A 21,229-nucleotide genomic window follows, 5' to 3' on the forward strand; every position below is an offset into this window, starting at 1 on the left:
GGAAACCTTTAAAAAAAAAAAAAAAAAAAAAAAAAAAAAATGTATATAGAAAATCCAAAATAATGTATGGCTAAACTTAGAATTAATACGTGAATTTAAAAGTTCAGAATATGTGCTCGCTTAGGCAGCACAGATACTAAAATTGGAATGATACAGAGAAGATTAGCATGGCCTCTATACAAGAATGACACATAGATTTGTGAAGTGTTCCATATTTTTACAAAAAAAATAGAATGAATAAGACCTAGTATTTGATAGCACACTAGGGTGATGATAGTCAATAATAATGTAATTGTACATTTAAAAATAACTAAAAGGGTTTAATTGGATTGTTTGTAACACAAAGGATAAATGCTTGAGGTGGTGGATACCCCATTTACTTTGACGTGATTATTAGGCAGTGCATACCTGTATCAAAATATCTCATCTACCCCATAAATATATACGCCTACTACATACCCACGAGAATTAAAAATACATTTTTTAAGCTCAGAATATAAAATGAACTGTATATTTATACACCAGGAACAAATAATTAGAAAATGAAATTTGAAAAACAATCTACTTTCCTTACCTTTAACACACTTTAGATGCCTAGGAATACATTTAATGAAAGTGGTGTAAGACTTTTTCTCATACAAGTATACACAGTGTTCTTAGGAGAAATTAAAGACAAAATGAATGGAGGAATATACTGTGATCATTGACTGGAAGATTCAGTATTGTCTCCCAAAGAAAAAGACATCAATTCTCCACAAATGGGCCTATAAATTCAATGCATTTCCACTTAAAAAATGAGGAGAAATGGAAAACGAGCAGGATGAGTGCAGGTGATGCTGGGGCTTCTCTACTGGGGTGGCAGCAGGAATGGGGGGAATGTTTGTGCGTCTGGTCTGGTAGCTGAAGGCTTGGGTTTTTAATGGCTCAGAGCTACAGGAAAGATACCTTGTACTTTCCCAAGTTGGTACTGAGACCCCAGCATAAAGCCAGGACCTTTGAAGAGATCTACCCTCAGTGAAAGGGGGACTTAGAAAATATTCACCCATCTATCAGGGAGCTAAAACAAAAGCTTATCTGTCTCAACTCAGCCTCCAGTGGTCTCCTTTGAGGATTTGTGATCTAAGATGTGCCCCTTGTTTCTGGTGAACGTTAGAATTTTTAATACCACCATGGTTCTGGAATCTTTGAGCCAAGATCGGTATTTAGAATACCATGGGGGTATTGTAAATTCTAACGAGTGTTGTAAATACCCATAATCATTGGTATCAGGGTAATGATACCTTGGCAAGCCCCCAGGGGAAGGAATGGAAAATTCTCTCTGGACTCTGGAGCCCTACAACCAGGCTGAATAGAATTCCCACAGTTGAAGCCCCACTAAAGATGAGCTCACAATCCAACAATTACCAACCACACGAGGAAACAGTCTACTGTAAGGGAGAGTCATCAGACACCCAGGCAAAAGAAATACCTCCCAAGAGTTTGAAATAATGGAAAAATAGAATAATAGATGAATGTTCAAAAGATTTAAAATTATTAGAAACATAAGGAGCAACAGAAAAAGAACAAAATATAAAAACAGAACAAATATATAAGCAAAATAATCAAAACTTTCAAGAGCCATAAATGTACTGTTGGAATTAAAATTTGGAATGGGTATTAGACTAATAATTATGGTATTACTTTGTAAGGTGGGATATAGTACTTTTGTTATATAAGAAATAGGTTCCTATTTAGAAATGCATATTGAAATACTTAAAGGTGAAATTGCATTATGCCCAGGATTTGTTTTAAAATATTTCAGCATAGATAAAAATAAATGGACTAAATATGGCAAAGTGTTAATGATTGTTAAAACTACCTATTACGTAAATCCAATTCATTATACAAGTGTTTTTCAAACTTTAGTGTGACACAGTCACCTAGAAGGCTTTTCGAAGCACACATTATTACATCTGACAAAGGATTTGTATCCAGAATATATGAAAACTCAGTAACAAGGAAACAAACAACCCAACTTAAAAATGGGCAAAAGCTTTGGCACTTCCTCAAAGAAGATATAGATGAATGGCAAGTTAAAAAAAAGTGCCCAACCTCATTAGTCGTTAGACAAATGCAAATTAAAATCACAGTAAGATACCTCTGCACATGTATTAGCATGACTAATTTTTTTTTTTTTTAATTGGGAGACAGGGTTTTGCTGTGTTGCCCAGGCTGGTCTTGAATTCCTGGGCTCAAGCGATCCTCCTACCCTGGCCTCCCAAAGTTTTGGGGTTATAGGTATGAGCCAAAGTGCCCAGCCTAAATTTTTTTGTTTAAACCCTAACTGATACTACCAAGTGCTGATGAGGATGCAGAGCGATTGAAACTCTTTTACATTGTTGATGGGGTGCAAAATGGCACAGCCACTTTGAAACAGTTTGGCAGTTTCTTATACATTTAACCATATTCTTGCCATACCACCTAGCGATGCCATTCCTGGATGAAACAGAAGCTTATGTTCAAACAAAAACCTGTATGCAAATGTTTATTAAGGCTTTATTCAAAATCACCAAAAACTGGAAACAATACCAATGTCTTTCAACAGATCAATAGCTAAACAACTGGTACATCCATTCGATGCTACCCAAGTTGTCCGTAAAAAGACACAAACTTGGCCGGGCGCGGTGGCTCAAGCCTGTAATCCCAGCACTTTGGGAGGCCGAGACAGGCGGATCACAAGGTCAGGAGATCGAGACCATCCTGGCTAACACAGTGAAACCCCGTCTCTACTAAAAAAAAAATACAAAAAACTAGCCGGGCGAGGTGGCGGGCGCCTGTAGTCCCTGCTACTTGGGAGGCTGAGGCAGGAGAATGGCGTAAACCCAGGAGGCGGAGCTTGCAGTGAGCTGAGATCCGGCCACTGCACTCCAGCCTGGGCGACGGAGCGAGACTCCGTCTCAACAAAACAAAACAAAACAAAACAAGACGCAAACTTCTGATACACACGACACTATGGCTGAATCTCAAATGATTATGCTAAATTTAAGAAACTGGACTCAAAAGCGTACATACTGAGTGATTCCACTTACATGACATTCTGGAGAAGACAAAATGATAGAGACTGAAAACAGATAAGTGCTTGTGGGGAACAAAGGATGGCTCAGGGACTGACTACAGTGGAACATCAAGGGAGAATTTCGGGGGCCTATAGAAATGCTCTAAAACTTGGTTGAGGTGGTGGTCAGGAGACATTTTCCAAAGTGCATCAACATGCTCACCACAAAGAGTAAATTTTACTATATTTAAATTTTTATTTATTTTTATTTTTTATTTTTTGAGATGAAGTCTCACTCTGTCACCCAAACTGGAGTGATGTGGCGCGGTCTCAGCTCACTGCAACCTCCGCCTCCCGGGTTCAAGCGATTCTCCTGCCTCAGCCTCCCAAGTAGCTGGGATTACAGGCGTCCACCACCATGCCCCGCTAATTTTTGTAATTTCAGTAGAGATGGGGTTTTGCCATGTTGGCCAGGTTGGTCTCGAACTCCTGACCTCAGGTGATCCGCCCACCTCGACCTCCCAAAGTGCTGGGATTATGGATATGAGCCACCGTCCCCTAGTCTAAATGTTAAAAAGTGGAGACAAATATAAGTTAGACTAATATACTAATATACACACACTTACAGATTCCTGGAGCCCACCCCCAGAGTGTTTGCTTTTTCAGGTCCTAGTTGGGACCAAGAATTTTCCTTTCTTACTTCCCTTTCCTTCCTCCTTCCCTCCCTCTTCCCTCCCCTCCCTCCCCTCCCCTCCCCTTGCTTTCCTTCTTCCTTTCCTTTCCTTCTTCGTTTCCTTTCCTTCTTCCTTTCTTCCTTTCTGCCTTTCCTTTCCTTTTCTTTCCTTCTTCCTTTTCTTTCCTTTCCTTTCCAAGTAATTAGAAAATGAAATTTGAAAAACAATCCAATTTCTGTAGCTTTAACACACTTTAAATGCCTAGGAAAGGCAATGCCTTGAAAAGGAAATGCCTTGCCTTGCCTTGCCTTGCCTTCCCTTCCCTTCCCTTCCCTTCCCTTCCCTTCCCTTCCCTTCCCTTCCCTTCCCTTCCCTTCCCTTCCCTTCCCTTCCCTTCCCTTCCCTTCCTTCTTTCTCTCCCTCTCTCTCTCTCTTCTGTCTCTGTCTTTCTCTCTTTTTGAGACAGAGTGAGGGTCTCACTCTGTCACTGGAATGCAGTGGCACAATCACAGCTCACTGTAGTCTCGACCTCCCAAACTCAAGTGATAGCCCCACCTCAGCCTCCCGAGTAGCTGGGTCTGCAGGCACATACCACCATGCCCGGCCAATTTTTGCATTTTTTGTAGAGATGGGGTTTTACTATGTTGCCAAGGCTGGTCTTGAACCCCAGGGTTCAAGTGATCCACCTGCCTCAGCCTCCCAAAGTGTTGAGATTACAGGCATGAGCCACTGTGGCCAGCAAAGAATTTACATTTCTGACAAGTTCCCCGGTGCCGTGGGCCTGGGGACCACATTTTGAGAATCTCTGCATCATACTGTCCTACCTTCTATATGTTTGAAATGTATGAAAGATTTTCTACTAACTTAAAAGAAGCAAAAAAGGCAGATTTCATTGCAGATTAGACGTATCTTGGAGAGATAAAGAAGACATGGAAAGTATGAGAGAAGGGTGGATGTGGGTCATGGAGAATAAAATGGGAAGTCCTGAAGTACATCTATTAAGCTTTTAAAAAGAGAGAGAGCTGATGGAAACAATATTTGAGGAAACACGAGGGAGCACTTTCTCGAATTAGAGTGAAGGAGGACAGACTTATCTCAGGCTGCCTAGAACACTGGAGAATGTGATTCGTAAACTGTAAAGTGCGGTCCTCATGAGGAAGCATTAATCTGGTCCACCCAAGATTGAGTTTCCTCTCTGTCAGAGCTGTCTCACATGAGCTGCGGTGCCTGCATGTGAGAGAGCTCCCCGTCCCAGCAGGTATGTAAGCACAGCCCTGGGTAGTAGAGTCAGCAGAACTGGGTTCTAATGCAGATTGCACAACTCTCCAGCTGTGTGACGATGGGCATGAGTTGGCCTTCTCTGAGCCTCAGCTTCCTTATCTGTACAGTGGAATAATCTGATCCATGGTAACACCATTCACAGGGTTGTTGAGACAGTGAACCACAGAATGGCTGTGAAGCTCCCAGTGTATAGTGTAGTGCCCAGAGAATGTTATTCAGCCCCAAGAGCAGGGGCCAGGCTTTCTTTGGGAGGAGCAGCCGTGATGATTCTCCAGCAGAGAATCAGGTGGAGCTGGTGGCAGGAGGGAACCCATCTTACAGGCCACGTCCATGGAGTAGAAAATAACCAAAGCAGAGGAGGTCTGCAGGCATGGAAATGAAAGTGGAACTCGGCCTTTCCCTCTTTCTCCCCTGCAGACGATGGGCCCTACTCCAAAGGAGGCAAGGACGCAGGAGGGGCCGACGTTTCCCTGGCATGCCGCAGACAGAGCATTCCAGGTAATGAGGCTTCCCTCATTCCCTCTTTTTCTGCCCTGAAGGCACAGAGAGCCCTAGGTGGGGGTCAGACGGCAACAGCTTTGCCACTAACTTGCTCTGTGACCTTAGACCAGCCAGTTAACCTGTCTGATTCTCCTCTGTAAAAAGGAGATGATCATCACCCAGGTCTATGTAGCAGAGTGCCCTACTAACCAGGTGCTTGCCTCACTTGTCTTGGAGCTGGGGGCCTGGGGTGGCCCCAGCTGCCCACTCAAGCCCCCATCCCCATCTGTCGTCAGAGGAGTTCCGAGGGATTACTGTGGTGGAGTTGATCAAGAAGGAAGGCAGCACGCTGGGCCTGACTATCTCAGGTGGCACCGACAAGGATGGAAAGCCCAGGGTCTCCAACCTGAGACCTGGGGGACTTGCGGCCAGGTGAGAAGTGGGCTTGGCATGGCAGCAGGAGGTGGGTGCAGAGGCAGTGATGGGACCCCAGGGTCAGTGGAAAATGTACTGAAGGCCTTATGCAAAGCAATCAAGCAGCTGTTTCCAGGAGCACCCATCGGCTTGGTGTCTGCAGAGGGAAGGCCTCCAATGGAGGCTGTAATTCTAGACCCTGGCTTCTCTTTTCTTTTACACCAGGGGCTTGGCCATAGCACCCCACAGTCACCAGGCCATATCTGCCCTCCAGGCCCTTGCATATGCAGTCCTCTATGTCCAAAAGCCTGTTCCCCGCAGCATCCTTCTGGCACACTCCTCTTTACCCCTCCACACTCAGCACAGAGGTCACTGCCTCCAGGAAGCCCTCCCTGACCCCAGGCCAAGGCAGCTGTGCTGCTCTGTTCCTGAAGCCCCACATACACATTTCTGCACACATTGTCCTGATTTCCCCTGTCATTTGCCCCTGTGGCTCCCTTGGACCAGGAGGCCTGGGAGTTAGCCTCTCAGTCACTGCATCCCTGGGCCTCGCACAAGACAGGTGCAGATAAATGTCCAATTGAACAGAAGGAAGGTTGGTGGCGAAAAGCCAGGAGGAGCGTTAGGGAATAGCAAAGGATGTAATGATCTGGCCACTCTGCAGGCTCATCTGAGACACCCCTGCACAAGGAAAAGCAGGCAGACCAGTGTAGAGGGAAAACCTGGGATCTGGGCATCAGGCTCTGCACTCTTTTACTTGCTGTGTGACCTTGGACAAGTGTCTGACCTCTTTGAGCCTCAGCTTTCCCGTTTGTGAAATGACGATCCAGTGATCATAAAGATTCCAGAGGAGGGTGGGTGTGAATGCCAGGACTGCATGGGCCAGCACCTATTACCATGCGTGCCCTGGCCTTCCTGCTCCAGGAGTGATCTGCTGAACGTTGGTGACTATATTCGGTCTGTGAATGGGATCCACCTGACCAGGCTCCGCCACGATGAGATCATCACCCTGCTGAAGAATGTGGGCGAGCGCGTGGTGCTGGAGGTGGAGTATGAGCTGCCCCCGCCCGGTGGGTGCCCTTGGACGGGGAACTTTCTCCACTGCCTTGGTCGCGGGTGGACACGGCTACCTCCCCACCAGGGCCTGGGTGGTGGGGATCGTACCAGATGGAGTGGGTGGAACCTGGAGACTGGCCACAAGCATCCATACCTCACCTAGGGGCTGAGCCTACGACCGCAGTATGCTGTCACTAGGAGGCGGTGGGACTCTATAGCCAATGTCATTTTACATATTTAGTTTCCAGATGCTTTTCCTTTAGCGGGGAAGGTTTTGGAAGCATTAGCTGAATAAGTTGTTCCCTGGCCTACCACACCCACACTCCACTGCCCTGCACTAAGTAGCAGCGGTGTAGGGTTTCACCTAGCTTGAGATTTTCAAAGTTGGTCTAAAGTCATGAATTTTGAGTAACTGTCTGGAATTCAACCCTGGCCTGAGCCTACCAGCCATGGACTCAAGCCTGAGTTCTGCCGTCATCTCTGTGAGCATGGGCAGGCCCTTTCCTCTCTGTCAGTGGTGGGCTAAGTGGGATTAGGGGAGAGGGTCCCCCTAAGCCTCACTTATTCGACCTGTAAAATGGGCAAGGGTTTATCCTCCCTGTAATCTCTGTGACTGATCACCCAGTCCTCCTGGAATGAGCTTTGGGCACATCTGCTGGCCTGAAGATGCAACTGAGGGACTCAAAGGAGTCCTCCATTTCTCCCCAGCTCCTGAGAATAACCCAAGGATCATTTCAAAGACAGTGGACGTCTCCCTCTACAAGGAGGGCAATAGCTTTGGCTTTGTCCTTAGAGGTCAGTGAAAGAATTGCCCTTGGGATTGGGGCAGCAAGAAAGAGGCTAATACTAATTCCATGTGTGCACTGTTTTGCTTTGAATGTAATTTATGCATATCTCAGTTCTGACTTTAAGGAACACAGGACCGTTAAGGTAAGTATTCAATGGGAAAATTTGCCAAGCAATGAAGTATGCTTGGCTGGGGAGAGTGAGAGGAGACAGTTGTACTGGAAAATGATGGTGAAAGCTGCTACAGAGATTGAGAACAAAGTTTGGAGCTTCCTAGAGATCAGGGAAAAGGGGAAATAAGGTGAGGTCACAGAAGGGAGGCAAGCCATTTAACAGAGAGAGGACTTTGGTCATGTTACCCACCCCGTGTACCATCTCTTGGGAGGGGGTATTTATTGTTGGTGTCTCATAAGAGGGTCCATGAATAGCAAGGACAAGGTCCTCAAACAGGTTTTACTGAAGGAGCCTGCTCAGGGGCTGTGTGGGGGCCTCTGGATGGGAAGGGGTGGGTGAATGATTCCTGCTTCTTGTCAAATTCTGTCCAGGAGGTGCCCATGAAGATGGGCACAAGTCCCGCCCGCTTGTCCTGACCTACGTGCGGCCCGGTGGCCCTGCTGACAGGTGAGCTGAGGCAGAAGAAATCCACACACTGCATTGACCTGCCCCAACTCCCCTGCAAAGAGCGTGGAGCGGAGTCACCATGCCTGTTCCCCAGATGAAGAGACTGAGGCCCTGAGGGAGCACTCCCTGCCTAGTGTGATTCAGGGAGTTGCTGGTGGAGCCGGGATGTAACCCCAAATGAAGGAAACCTCAACCCCTTTCTTCTCCAACATCCTGCTGTCTCGGGGGCTGGGGTGTTTGGAGAGGGGCAGCCTTGGTGTCGTTCTTCCCTTTCCTGCTCCTTAGTTTTCCCGTCTATGGAATGGTCCCTAAGAGTTGCTATGAGAGATTTGGAGGCACGCTGATTGGTCACTGCTGTAGCTGTCTGTGACTCAGTCTCCTGGGTCCTGGCTGATCGACCCAGCTCGGCCCCGCCTGCGCCCAGCCCGGAAGGACCAGGAGGAGAGAATATGGGGAAAGAACATGTCCAGTTCCCAGTCCCTGATCCCCTGGCCTCCCCAGTGGGAGATTCCTGGCCATTTTAAGAGAAGCCTGGAACGGCCTTGTCAGAAATCTAAATCTGTCCTTGGGACAGGGCCCTGTGATGAGCTATTCATAGAACCCCCTAGAATAGCTTTGGCCACCTGTTGGGAGAGGCGTTCCAGGCTGGGGATGTGACCCAAACTGAGGTGAACGCTGCTAGGGCCCCTCCCCTGGCCCCTGCTGAGTTATTTCCCAGGCGCGGGTTGTCATCAGGCCAGAATCACTGCTGAGAAACCAGGATGAGGGTGGAGCAATGGGAAGGGACCAGGATGGCTCAGACTAGCCCCCAATGCTGTGTGGCATGGGCACAGCTCACACCCTCTCTGGGCCCTGGTGCTCTCATTTGCCCCTGAGGCAAGAGTTGGGGGCAGCACTTGAAGGGCACCCCCAGCTCAGACATTTCAGGGTTCTGCACTGAGTCTGTGAATTACTACACACCCAGAGGAGTGGCAGGCGGCAGAGGCGTCCCATCCTGTCTTCATCCCCCCTTGCTTTATGCAGCTCCCCACCCCTGGGGTGGCTCATTCCTTCACTCACTCATGCGCCCCTTCACCCGTCCCCTCCTCTCCTTCCTCCTCCACCCACTCTCTGCTTCCTTCATCCTCCACGCCCCCCTTCCCAGCGCCCTCCCAGACAGGCTGTGCCCAGTGCTGCTGCCGGGCCAGGCTGGTGACCGGCCCTTCCCTGCAGGGAGGGCTCCCTGAAGGTGGGCGACAGGTTGCTCAGCGTCGATGGAATCCCGCTGCATGGGGCCAGCCATGCCACCGCCCTGGCCACCCTGCGGCAGTGCAGCCATGAGGCACTCTTTCAGGTGGAGTATGATGTGGCCACCCCTGGTGAGTTGGGGGCCTGAGTGTATGGGTTGAGGCAGAAGGAGGCCTGGGATGGGGGGAGGCAGCAGTGGCCATGGATCTTTACCACTGCAAAGGCTGCATGACCTTGGGACAGTCACAGCCTCTCTGGGCAATAAATAGTATGTGCTAGGCATCGGTTGATGCGCTGGGGATGCAGTCTAGAACAACGGAATTGAGGTCTCTGTTCTCACGGAGCTGGCGTTCTGGTGGGGAGAGGACAGTATCCAGAACAGAGAAGATATGGTGTATGTCAGTTGGCAATAAGTGCTGCGGAAAAAAGAGAAGAGGCAGGGGAGAGAGGTGGGACAGGCTGGGGGATGGTCTCTAAGTGGGGGAGTGAGGGAATGGGTGAGGCAGGGAATGTCCAGGAACAGCATTCCGGGAGGGCGGAACAGTAAGTGCAAAGGCCCTGAGGCAGGAGCATGGCCAGAATGGTTGGTCACAGTGAGGAGGCTGCCGTGGTTGGCACAGGTGAGTGAAAGGAGGTGAGGGCAGAGCGGGGTGAGGTGGAAGCTGGGAGGCCATAGGAAGCGGCAGCAGCTGTCCAAGCGAGAGCTAACGGACTGAACCAGGCTGGTGGCTAAGGAGGGAGAAGACGTGGGATTCAGGAATATGATGATGGTCCAGCTGGCCTGATCTGCTGAGATTTGGACATGGGAGGTGGGGGCAAGGGCAGGAGCTAAGGGTGCGGCCAAAGTTTCAATTTCCAGCCACTGGGTGTGTTAATGGAGGTGCCATTTTCTGAGATGGGGATGGATTGTAGTGAACATTACAGTTTAGTGCTGGTATACCGCAGGCTCTTAATAAACTCAGGCAAATTCATATCACCCAACAAAGCCCTGGGATCACAGCCCCTCAGACCTGAGCTCCTACCCCTCCTCCACTGCTATCTTGTCTGTCAAATTAATATAACACTTGGTAGAAGATAAAAGAACAAAGAAAAAAAGAATTAAAAAATTATGTTAATCAAATGGGTTTAACAGTTTCTTCCAGGCACAAGGGTTAAATCAAGATAGTAGAGTGAGGCTGGGGAGGAAAGTGCTTGATATTTGCGTTTCAGACTTTTTTTCTCCGTCATGCCAGACACGGTGGCTAATGCTTCAGGACCCTTGATAGTGGAAATAGTCAAGACACCAGGGTCTGCCCTGGGGATCTCGCTCACCACCACCTCCCTCCGGAACAAGTCGGTCATCACCATTGACCGCATCAAGCCAGCCAGCGTGGTGGACAGGTAAGGCACACCTTGGGTACTGCCACCATGGAGGTGTGTACAGGGGAGCGGCGGCCCAGAACTTTGTCTGGCCTGGATCAGCCTCCACCTTTGCTCCCCTGCCCAACCAGGAGCGGAGCCCTGCACCCTGGAGACCACATCCTGTCCATCGATGGCACCAGCACGGAACACTGCTCGCTGCTCGAGGCCACCAAGCTCCTGGCCAGCGTGTCGGAGAAGGTGCGGCTGGAGATCCTGCCTGTGCCCCAGAGTCAGCGGCCACTGAGGCCCTCAGAGGCAGGTGGGTCCCCTCAGCAGATCTCAGGGCCCAAACCTGGGCAGTCATGAGGCCTGAGAGGCCCGGGACCAGAGCCCTGGGCAGGCTGGGAGGAGCGGGCTAAAATGTACTAGGACAAATCTTCATTTGCACAGGGAAGCTCAAAACTATCAAGAGCAGCCACTGAGGGTAGGAAGGTGGGGCAGAGAAACAACTTAAAGGTTTGAATTGAGCCTGCTGGCATAGATGCTCCCAAAGCTGGTTTCATCACAGGTTGCATTAATAGGAGTATAAGGGCTAGAATGAGGGAGGGAACAGTCCTGTGATCTCTGCTACTCAGAGCTTAGATCCTGGGCTCTTCTCAAGGACCCTCAGCAGGTCCAGAGGAGGCAGCTGGGAAGGTAGAGAGGGCCTGGAGTTTCTCCTGTGAACTGTCAGGGTCTCCCAGCTATGAGCAGGGAGCTGGGTGCTGGGCATTTCCAAGAGCAGAGGAAGTGGCTGGTCTGAGGGTCCAGAGGGCACAGCTGCGGCCAGGGGCAGGGTGGAGGGTGGCCACAGAGGGGCAGCTTTCAGCTCAGAGCAGGAAAGCACCTCCAGCAGACCAAACCTTGGGCCTTGAGTGCAAGTCCCATCTTTGCTCCCAGCAGCTGGACAACTGCCTTTCCCTCTCTGGGTCCCAGTTACCTCAGCCATAAAAAGGAGGGAGGACCGCTAATGCACAGACATGGGGGAGGCTGAAGGAGATAAAGGACAGGGCACCGCCCAGGCCTATAAATCCTAGCCCTAAGGGCAGAGCTGGAGGGTGAGGAAGGAGTCTGTCCACCCCACCCTTTGCAAACCCCATCTTCTGGAAGAGAACGGAATCCCCCACATCTGATTGGGAGGACAGTCCTTGGGGAGAGTCCACCTCCATGGTCTCTGCCAGCTTCTGAAGAAGCCGCACTGAACCACAGTCCAGGGGCTGATCAGGGCGACATTAGGGCTTGGAACAGTGTCATTCATTCTCGTACCGTTTATTGAGCATCTGCTGTGTGCCAGGTTTGGTGCTGCGGCCTGCATGCCTCGTTCCTTCTTCGTGACACATCTGTCCTCCCACTTTACAGGGAAAGCTGAGGTAGCATTGCAAGGCTACGCATCTGCTTACAACCCCTTGACTCTCACTAACTGAGCTTCTACTAAATGCCAGGCACTGCTCCAAGCACGTTATATTATTAACTCATTCTAATCCTCCCCATTACCCTAGGAGGTGGCCACTCTCTTTGTCCCATTTTACAGGTATAACACTGAGGCACAGACAGGCCAAGTGACTCCTCCAGGTCCCACAGTTGGTCAGTGACAGAGCTGGGATTTGACCTAGGCAACTGACTCCAGAGTGGGCCAAGCCCTGGGGAGGGGTCTGTGGAGATGTGGCTCAAGGAGACAGAATCAATTGGCTGAGACTGTTGAGTCCTCACCTGTCCATCAGTGCAAGAGGAGAGCTGGCCTGGGGCAGTCTGGGAAGAGGTGTTGTATGGTGGTCAGTTTGGAGGATCAGGTGGAGGAAGCAGGGTCTCCTAGGGGGTCGGGGTGGGGGTGTTCCCTGGGAACTTGGAGCAGAAGTGCAAAGAATTCACTGTGGATAAGGCTGGGAAGGGTTGCAGCCTGGGAACGGGGAGCAACCTCAGCCCGTGGTGCACTTCAGCCTTGGCCAACCCAGCAGGGAGCCCTGGAGCAAAGGCTGTCCTGGAGAGTCCAGCGTGGGGCAGAAATAGCCAGGCCCTAGTGCCCCTGACGCTCAGCCACTGGCCGAGGCTGTCTGGGCTGCAGAGCCACTGCATATCCCCAGAGTGCTGCAGCTGGACACTGTCTGCCAGCTGCACTCCTCACCAGTTCTTTCTTGGAGAAACTTCATGGGCAGCACTCATAGCTGTAAACCTTTCTGGCTCCAGGGCAGATGCCTGTGTTCAAATCTCTGCTCCACAACCTCCCAGCAGTGGGCCTCGGCCTGGCCTCCTTTCCCTCTCCTGTCCCTGCCTCTCAGGCTGCCACGTGGCAGCAGCTGCACTCTGAACACAGTGCCCAGCACATCATAGGCGTCTGGGACACGTGAGCAGATTACTAAGTGCCTTGCCTGGCTCAGGGGAAGCGCGAGGATCTTCTGGTTCCTGCTTTCCTGGCTTCATAGTGCCCTCAGCCACTAACACCTGCACCTCTCTTTCCTCTTTCTCCGCTGGCTACAGTGAAAGTGCAGAGGAGTGAGCAGCTGCACCGCTGGGACCCCTGCGTGCCCTCCTGCCACAGCCCCCGGCCCGGCCACTGCAGGATGCCCACCTGGGCCACACCTGCTGGCCAGGACCAAAGTCGATGTAATGTGCCTGCCCTGCTGTAGCTCGGCCAGTCTTGTAGCCTTTCCTAGGGAGGGGTGATGCCTGTTGTCTAAGGGAAGGAAACTCAGACTCAGAGATTAGGGAGCTAGGTGTGTTGATGCACGCCTGTTGTCCCAGCCACTCAAGAGGCTGAGGCCGGAGGATCGCTTCAGCCTGGGAGGTTGAGGCTGCAGTGAGTCAAGATCACACCACTGCACTTCAGCCTGGGTGACAGAGTAAGACCTCAACTAAAAAAAAAAAAAGAAGAGATTAGGTGACCTGCCCCATTGTCATCTAGCATTCCAGTGGCGAGATTGGCCCTTGTCCCTAGTAGCTGAGTTTCACAGGGTCTATGGAAACCCTACAGTCTTTGAGGCCCAGAGAGGAAAGAGACTTGCCTGAGGTCACACCATGAGTAACTGATGTGAAGGGGGAAGGCATCCCCATCTCTCCCTGTGGTTGGGTGGCTTCCCAGCACCCACTGTATGGCGGGGTGGAGAGCCTCGGCTGGGGTTCACGGGGCTGTGCTCTCATCTCCCCAGCCTTGTCTTCAACTCCCTTTTCCTCGCCGACCTTGAACCACGCCTTTTCCTGCAACAATCCCAGCACCCTTCCCCGTGGATCCCAGCCCATGAGTCCTCGAACTACAATGGGGCGGAGAAGGCAGCGAAGAAGGGAACACAAGAGCTCGTGTAAGCCGTGGTCTCTTCCCTCCTCCTTGGGCTGCCTGTATGTCTGAGAGTGAGGCTTGCCAAAGGGTGTATGTCGGGGCAAGGGGAGGTATTTTGGGCAGAGCTCCAGGTGTATGTGTGGGAATGTCAAATAACATGACTGGAACACCAGGCTGTCATGGATGGCTGGGCAGGTTGTGCACTGCACAAGAGGACCACTGAGGGGTGCCAGTTACTTTGTACACTCTTATTCTTGTATTTTTATTATGAAAAAGTCCTAGGACTTGGTGATAAAGTCCTTGAGGAAAGGAAGTCTTTTCAGATTTGCGCGAAGATTTCACATTTTTTGCCATTCAGTCCTGATTCATTCATGGATAAAGTCTCAGTGCTGCATTACTCTATCCTTACCACCTTGCTGCCATTTGTTAATTTCCCCTAAGAGAAAGACATGGCCTGAGACTAGCTGTCCAGAATGTAATAATTTCCAGTCTTACTTCTCTGCTTATTTATTATTCAAAATTTCCCTTTTGAAATGAAGATATTTACATATTAAGAAAAGTAAATCAATAGAAGACAAATAGTAGTGAATGATAAGGCAGGAGCCATGTGGAAGTGGCAAAACACAATAATGCTTAAAATTTCAAAACCCTTCTTGGGAAGAATCTTTCCTTTGTTGATGCACAAAGGGTTCTCAGCCTCTTGCCATATGAGCTGTAGAGGCCTCCAGGAAGGACAGAAGATCAAACTTGGCCCTTTGAGATAGAACCAGATGAAAGAAGAGATGAGTACAGGTCACCTGGTGTCTGAAAAAAGCTAAATATGGTTCTATACTTCCTGGCAGCCAAGGGGAAATGGGAAAGAGATTTCAGAATCAGATCAGAGATAAAATATACCTCTACTAACCATCTTTCCTGGCCACGAAAGTGAGGAATATGTAGGTGAAAAGATGCAGAAGTGCTGCTCGTAGGCAGGGGATGTGGAGACTGGAGGCTCTTGTGACTCTTCTACCTGTCTCCTTCCTAGGATGTGTAACTAAGAAAGTACTATCATTATTACTATTGATAATAATTTATTAAGTAATTCAACCAAAAAATTTGACCTCTTACCTACCATTTTTATCACTGGGGATATAGTAGTGAAAAGGAAAAAATAGGCCAGGCATGGTGGCTCACGCCTGTAATCCCCACACTTTGGGAGGCCGAGGTGGGCAGATCACTTGAGGCCAGGAGTTCGAGACAAGCCTGACCAACATGGCGAAACTCCATCTCTACCAAAAATACAACAAATTAGCCAGGTATGGTGGTGCACGCCTGTAATCCCAGCTACTCTGGAGGTGGGAAAATCACTTGAACCTGGGAGGTGGAGGTTGCAGTGAGCCAAGATGATGCTGCTGGTGAGCCACCCTGGGCAACAGAGTGAGACCTTGTTTTAAAATAAATAAATAAATACATATAAAAACACAGTATACCTAAAAACATAACATATTACACATTTTGTAATGTATAACATACAGTATAATTTAATAATATATGACAATAATATAATTAGTAATAAAATAAAATACTAAATAAATTTTGTTTAATAATAAATTACTTCCAAGATTCATATTAATGATGCAAATATATTTCACATATGGAAGGTAAAACAATATTTATTAAATAACGTTATGCATCAAATAGTTAAAGATAGAGTTGCCATGTCACCCAGCAATTCCACTCCTAGGTATATGCCCAAAAGAAATGAAACACGTGTCATCTCCATCTAAAAATTTATACATGAATGTTCATAGTAGCATTATTCCCTGTAGCCAAATGCTGGAAGGAATGCAGTATCCACCAATGGATGAATGGATAAACAAAATGTGGTATATCCATACAATGGAATATTATTCAGCCACAAAAAGGAATGCAATTCTGATACCTGCAAAGCATGGATGAACTTGAAAACATTATGCCAAGTGAAAGCAACCAGTCACAAAGGCCACGTGGTGCATGATTCTGTTTATATAAAGTGCCCAGAACAGGCAAATCCAGAGATAAAAGTAGATTCGTGGTTGCCTAGGGCTAGGGGACATAGGAAGATCTTCGGGGATGGCTGAAGGGAACAGGGTTTCTTTTGGAGTTGATGAAATGCTCTCAAATGCGTTGTGATGATGTTTGCATAACCGTGAATACACTAAAAACCATTGAATTGTACACATTAAATAGGTGACTACTGTGGTATGTAAATTATATCTCAATAAAGCTCTTACCAAAAAGCAGAGTGACATAATATAATAGATACTACAGTAGATCACAGCACAATAATATAATAAAATGACACTACTCCTAGAACCTGTTTTACAGCATGACAGTCAGTCCCAGCCACTATCTTCCCTAGTCCTTGCCGCACCCCACGAGGTGGGAATCACGATCCCATTGTTCAGATGAGGAAGCCAAGGCTCAGAGTGGGCTGTGATCTAGCCTGGTCCCAGATTGAGTCAGGGCTCCCACTTCCTTGCGCTCTGGCTCCAGTGCCTCGGGCCCTGGGATGGGCAGGCCCTGGCAGGAAGACCTCGGTGGGGCGACTCACCTGAATGCTGGGCCCACCTGTCCTACAGTGTCGCTGGCCTCCAGCACAGTGGGGCCGGGCGGGCAGATTGTGCACACGGAGACCACGGAGGTCGTGCTCTGCGGAGACCCCCTCAGCGGCTTTGGCCTCCAGCTCCAGGGCGGCATCTTCGCCACGGAGACCCTGTCCTCCCCACCCCTCGTGTGCTTCATCGAGCCTGACAGCCCGGCTGAGAGGTGAGCCTCCTGCCCCCTCCCTACTGAGCCTGCCACTCTCCAACTGAGAGAAACTGAGTCACAGCACCAAGTCCTAGCTTCACAAGCACATCACTTAACCGTTGCATCAGCCCCAGCACCAGCCCTATTTTACAGATGAGAAAACTGAGGTTCAGAGAAGCTAACTCACTTGCCCAGGATTACGCAGCTTACCCATGGAATCCCAAGGCTTGAACCCCTGTCTGCCTGAAGGCAGAGTCCCCTATATATACGTCTTGTAAGGCTCATGGCATCATTCCCATTGGACAAACAGAGAAACTGAGGTCCAGCAAGGTCCAGCCCTTAGCCAGATTCCTGAGGATACACAGGTGGGCCAGGGCAGAGCTGAGAGTCACCCCAGGCCAGGAGGTGGGGCCCAGGTTCAGTCCTGCCCTGCATGACATTCTCTCCCAGTGTACCTGTCACGGAGCCTCTTCTCTCTGCTGGGCCCCCTGGGTTCAGGTGTGGGCTGCTGCAGATAGGGGACCGTGTCCTGTCCATCAATGGCATCGCCACCGAGGACGGGACTATGGAGGAAGCCAACCAGCTCCTTCGGGATGCCGCACTGGCCCACAAGGTCGTGCTAGAGGTGGAGTTCGATGTGGCGGGTGAGTGAGTGGCTCGAGCTTCCTCCTCATATTTCAGGGCCCTGCACCCCTCCTCTCTTTATCCTGCCTTGCGGGTGCAAACGCTCCACCCTATCCCCCTCTGTGCTCAGTGCCCTTCTCCCAGGGGCTTTGCAGCTTATGGTGGGAAGGGAGGCCTTGGCGTGGGAGGGAGAAGTTTCCACACAAGGCAACTTTTGCAGAGGGGCAGGACCGGGTGGGGATGGGGATGGGGAGCTGAAAATACTCCAAGTTCCTTCTCAGCATGGGTTAGGCAAAGAACCTCGAACAACAGTTTGGGTCAGAATTCTGCTTCTGTGATCTCGACACTGTGTGGCTTTGGACAGAAGAGTCCCTCCACTCTGTCTCCCCATCTGTAAATAGTGGATAGAATCTTTTCACTATAGGGGTGGTACTCAGGTTAGGTGAGACATACGCCCAAGAGAAATGAAAACGTGAAAATACCCAGCCACGGCCTGGCACATAGTAGGTGCTCAGGAAATATATGCTAGATTCACAACCGGTTGTTAGGCTGTGGGGAGCTCCCTTCCCGCCCACCACACCAGCTGACAGGCATGAGGCCTGGTTCCAGCCCCGACTCTGGTGGGTCTGACTAGAGCGAGTCAGTTGTTTTGAGCAAATCTGTCAGCTTACTCTGCCTCAGTTTCCTCCTCTGTTGGGAGGAAGCAGGAGGATGGGATTAGGACTGTGACTTTTGGGGTCCCTCCTAGCACAGCCAGAATGGGCATGGGGCTGGGGTTCGTGAGGCTCCTCCTCTGGTCCTCACGCCGGTCTATGTCCATCCACCCCAGAGTCCGTCATCCCAAGCAGTGGCACGTTCCATGTGAAGCTGCCCAAGAAGCGCGGCGTGGAGCTGGGTATCGTCATCAGCTGTGAGTCTGCCCCGCCGCCTGCCCGGGAGCCAGCTCACCTGCTGGGGAGAAAGAGCTCTCCAAGCTTGGACCAGCATTTCCATGGCGTGACACCCTGCAGGGCCCAAGGAAAAGGCTTGGGGGTGTGGGGAGGCTGGCTTCCGTGGGACCCAGCTGCGTGTTCTCAGCAAGACCCCAGCTTCCCAAAGCCTCAGCTTCCCGTTCTGCACCATGGGAGTCCCCTGGCCTCGTGGGTCTCTCGGGGGGCTTGTGGGGGGCCCATGGTGAGAGAACTTTGGAAGGTGACAAATATGCAGGCTGGGTTTGGTTTTCTGCCTACTTCTGTGTTCCCAGAGCCCAGCAAAGGCCTGGAACACAGTAGGTGCTTAATTCATGTTTGTCAAAGGAATGAAAATGAGGAGTGCAGAAGAAAAACGTAGAATGGGTGAGCATGGGAAAGCCCTTCCGTGGCTCCCAACTTATTCTGAGTAAAAGCTGAAGGCCTCGGGCCCCAGTGAGGCCCTCTGTGCTCTGGACCCCATGACCTCTGACCTCATCTCCTGACTCTCCCCAACTCAAGCCCTCCAGCCGCAGCCGGCCTGGCTGCTCCCTGCCATAACTGCCCCTTCCTGCCTCTCGGCCTTTGCATCTGAGACTGTTCCTCTGGCCTCTTCCCTACCTCCTTCAGGTCTTTGCTCAAATGTCACTTGACAAGGCCTTCCCCGACCACCTGACTGAACATTTACCGCCCTCGACACAGGCCCGTTTCTCAGGTTTCTCCGCAGCTCACTTCATCAACGTTTAAATGTTGTTGATTGTGACCACCACTGGAGTGCCAGCTCCAGGAGGGCAGGGAGAGACTGCTGTCTGTTTTGTTCACTTCTGTGTCCCCTCCCCAAGCACACAATAGAGCCTGGGTGCTGACCCTGAGCCCGGTGCTGGGAACAGGCACCAAGCGGACAGCCCCTCTCCACAAAGAGCTCGCAGTTTGCTGGGGGATGGGCGGAGCAGGAGGAAAGAAGAGCTGGCATTGGAAGGGCCATGCTAGATCTTGTGCCTGCGTTATCTGATTTACTCTCACCACATCCCCATGAGGTCTGCAGTGCCACCCCCATTTTACAGGGGGAAACTGAGGCACAGGGAAGTGAGCTGATTTGCTCACAGTCACCCAGCCAGGAAGCAGTGGGATCAGAATGTGAGTAGGACCAGTGACTCCGAGTCCACACTCAGACCCCTGGGCCTCGCCACCCCACCCCAGGCTGAGGCCACCAAGGTCAGATTCACGGTCTCTTTTCCTCCAGCGGCTAGCAGGAAGCGAGGGGAGCCCCTGATCATCTCCGACATCAAGAAAGGCAGTGTGGCACACAGGTAGGGGCCCTGGGGCACAGGAGGGGAAGTAGCCAACAGCGGTGAGTATAGCACCTGCATGCACCAAGCTCCTTCCATCCCCTCTCCCCGCTACTCATGCAGGACGGGCACCCTGGAGCCAGGCGACAAGCTGCTGGCCATCGACAACATCCGCCTGGACAACTGTCCCATGGAGGACGCCGTGCAAATCCTGCGGCAGTGCGAGGACCTGGTGAAGCTGAAGATCCGGAAGGACGAGGACAACTCTGGTATGGCCCTCACACTGCCCTCCTACTTCCAGAGGCCCACCCTTTGACCAGTGGGCTCTCAGCTTGCAATTCAGGGCTCCCTCTGGCCGTGGAAGGGAGGGTGGTGGGTGCTGCTGAAGGCTGGCTGGAATTTTGAACTAATGAAGGAGGGGGCAACACCACAGACTTCTCACTGTCCCCGGCGTCTGGGGCCCTCCAGAGCCTCTGTGAGATGGACAGGAGTTTGAGACACTCCTGTAGCCTCCATGTCTAGCATCAAGCCTGGCAGAGGAGACCTACTGGGTGCAGCTGGTGGACAGNTTTTTTTTTGAGACAGAGTTTCGCTCTGTCGCCCAGGCTGGAGTGCAGTGGCCGGATCTCGGCTCACTGCAAGCTCCACCTCCTGGGTTCACGCCATTCTCCTGCCTCAGCCTCCCGAGTAGCTGGGACTACAGGTGCCCGCCACCTCGCCCGGCTAATTTTTTGTATTTTTTTAGTAGAGACGGGGTTTCACCGTGTTAGCCAGCATGGTTTCGATCTCCTGACCTCGTGATCCGCCCATCTCGGCCTCCCAAAGTGCTGGGATTACAGGCTTGAGCCACCGCGCCCGGCCGATGTTTCTTTTCTTTACTGGTATTTGGGCAGAAGATGGCCTCAGGGTCCCCAGGTTGTGCTACATTAGATCAGAGCATGAGTGACTGGGTGAATGAATGAATAACTAAGTATGAGTGAGTGAGGCCAAGGCTTTAGGGAGCTGGGGGTACCCCCAGCTCCTGGTCCTGCCCCTCGGGGGCCTCCTCCTCATGGGTCCCTGTGCTTACAGACGAGCTGGAGACCACGGGTGCTGTCAGCTACACAGTGGAGCTGAAGCGCTATGGGGGCCCCCTGGGCATCACCATTTCGGGCACGGAGGAACCTTTTGACCCCATTGTCATCTCAGGCCTCACCAAGCGTGGCCTGGCTGAGAGGTGAGCTGGGGCTCTGTGGGGACACATGGTGGGCTCAGGGAACACAGGAAGCAAGAGCTGGGGCTGTGGCAAAGCCAAGCAAGATTCTGACCTCTGTTCCAACATTGACACTGTGGGTGACATCGGGCCAGTCACTTGCCCTCTCTGAGACTCAGGTCTG

At 50.9% G+C, this 21,229-nt stretch overlaps 1 protein-coding gene and 1 non-coding gene across 3 annotated transcripts in view; both read left to right on the plus strand.

Moving 5' to 3' along the window:
* Positions 1 to 21,229, plus strand: part of GRIP2 (glutamate receptor interacting protein 2) — a 67,272-nt gene that overhangs the window by 25,281 nt on the left and 20,762 nt on the right. For both annotated transcript variants that reach the window (XM_025376364.1, XM_025376365.1), the window contains exons 2-17: positions 5,407 to 5,487; positions 5,766 to 5,901; positions 6,808 to 6,953; positions 7,648 to 7,734; positions 8,271 to 8,346; positions 9,559 to 9,704; positions 10,806 to 10,953; positions 11,064 to 11,233; positions 13,429 to 13,554; positions 14,097 to 14,246; positions 16,825 to 17,011; positions 17,492 to 17,637; positions 18,447 to 18,527; positions 19,808 to 19,874; positions 19,977 to 20,122; positions 20,925 to 21,069. In XM_025376364.1, coding sequence (XP_025232149.1) covers positions 5,407 to 5,487; positions 5,766 to 5,901; positions 6,808 to 6,953; positions 7,648 to 7,734; positions 8,271 to 8,346; positions 9,559 to 9,704; positions 10,806 to 10,953; positions 11,064 to 11,233; positions 13,429 to 13,554; positions 14,097 to 14,246; positions 16,825 to 17,011; positions 17,492 to 17,637; positions 18,447 to 18,527; positions 19,808 to 19,874; positions 19,977 to 20,122; positions 20,925 to 21,069 — 2,038 coding nt within the window. The remainder of the gene's footprint in view (positions 1 to 5,406; positions 5,488 to 5,765; positions 5,902 to 6,807; positions 6,954 to 7,647; positions 7,735 to 8,270; positions 8,347 to 9,558; positions 9,705 to 10,805; positions 10,954 to 11,063; positions 11,234 to 13,428; positions 13,555 to 14,096; positions 14,247 to 16,824; positions 17,012 to 17,491; positions 17,638 to 18,446; positions 18,528 to 19,807; positions 19,875 to 19,976; positions 20,123 to 20,924; positions 21,070 to 21,229) is intronic.
* Positions 113 to 219, plus strand: LOC112619802. The gene has a single exon (XR_003118305.1). It is a non-coding gene; the product is annotated as a U6 spliceosomal RNA (small nuclear RNA).

Source organism: Theropithecus gelada, chromosome 2, assembly GCF_003255815.1.
Source record: "Theropithecus gelada isolate Dixy chromosome 2, Tgel_1.0, whole genome shotgun sequence".
In the NCBI taxonomy this organism is placed as follows: Eukaryota; Metazoa; Chordata; class Mammalia; order Primates; family Cercopithecidae; genus Theropithecus; species Theropithecus gelada.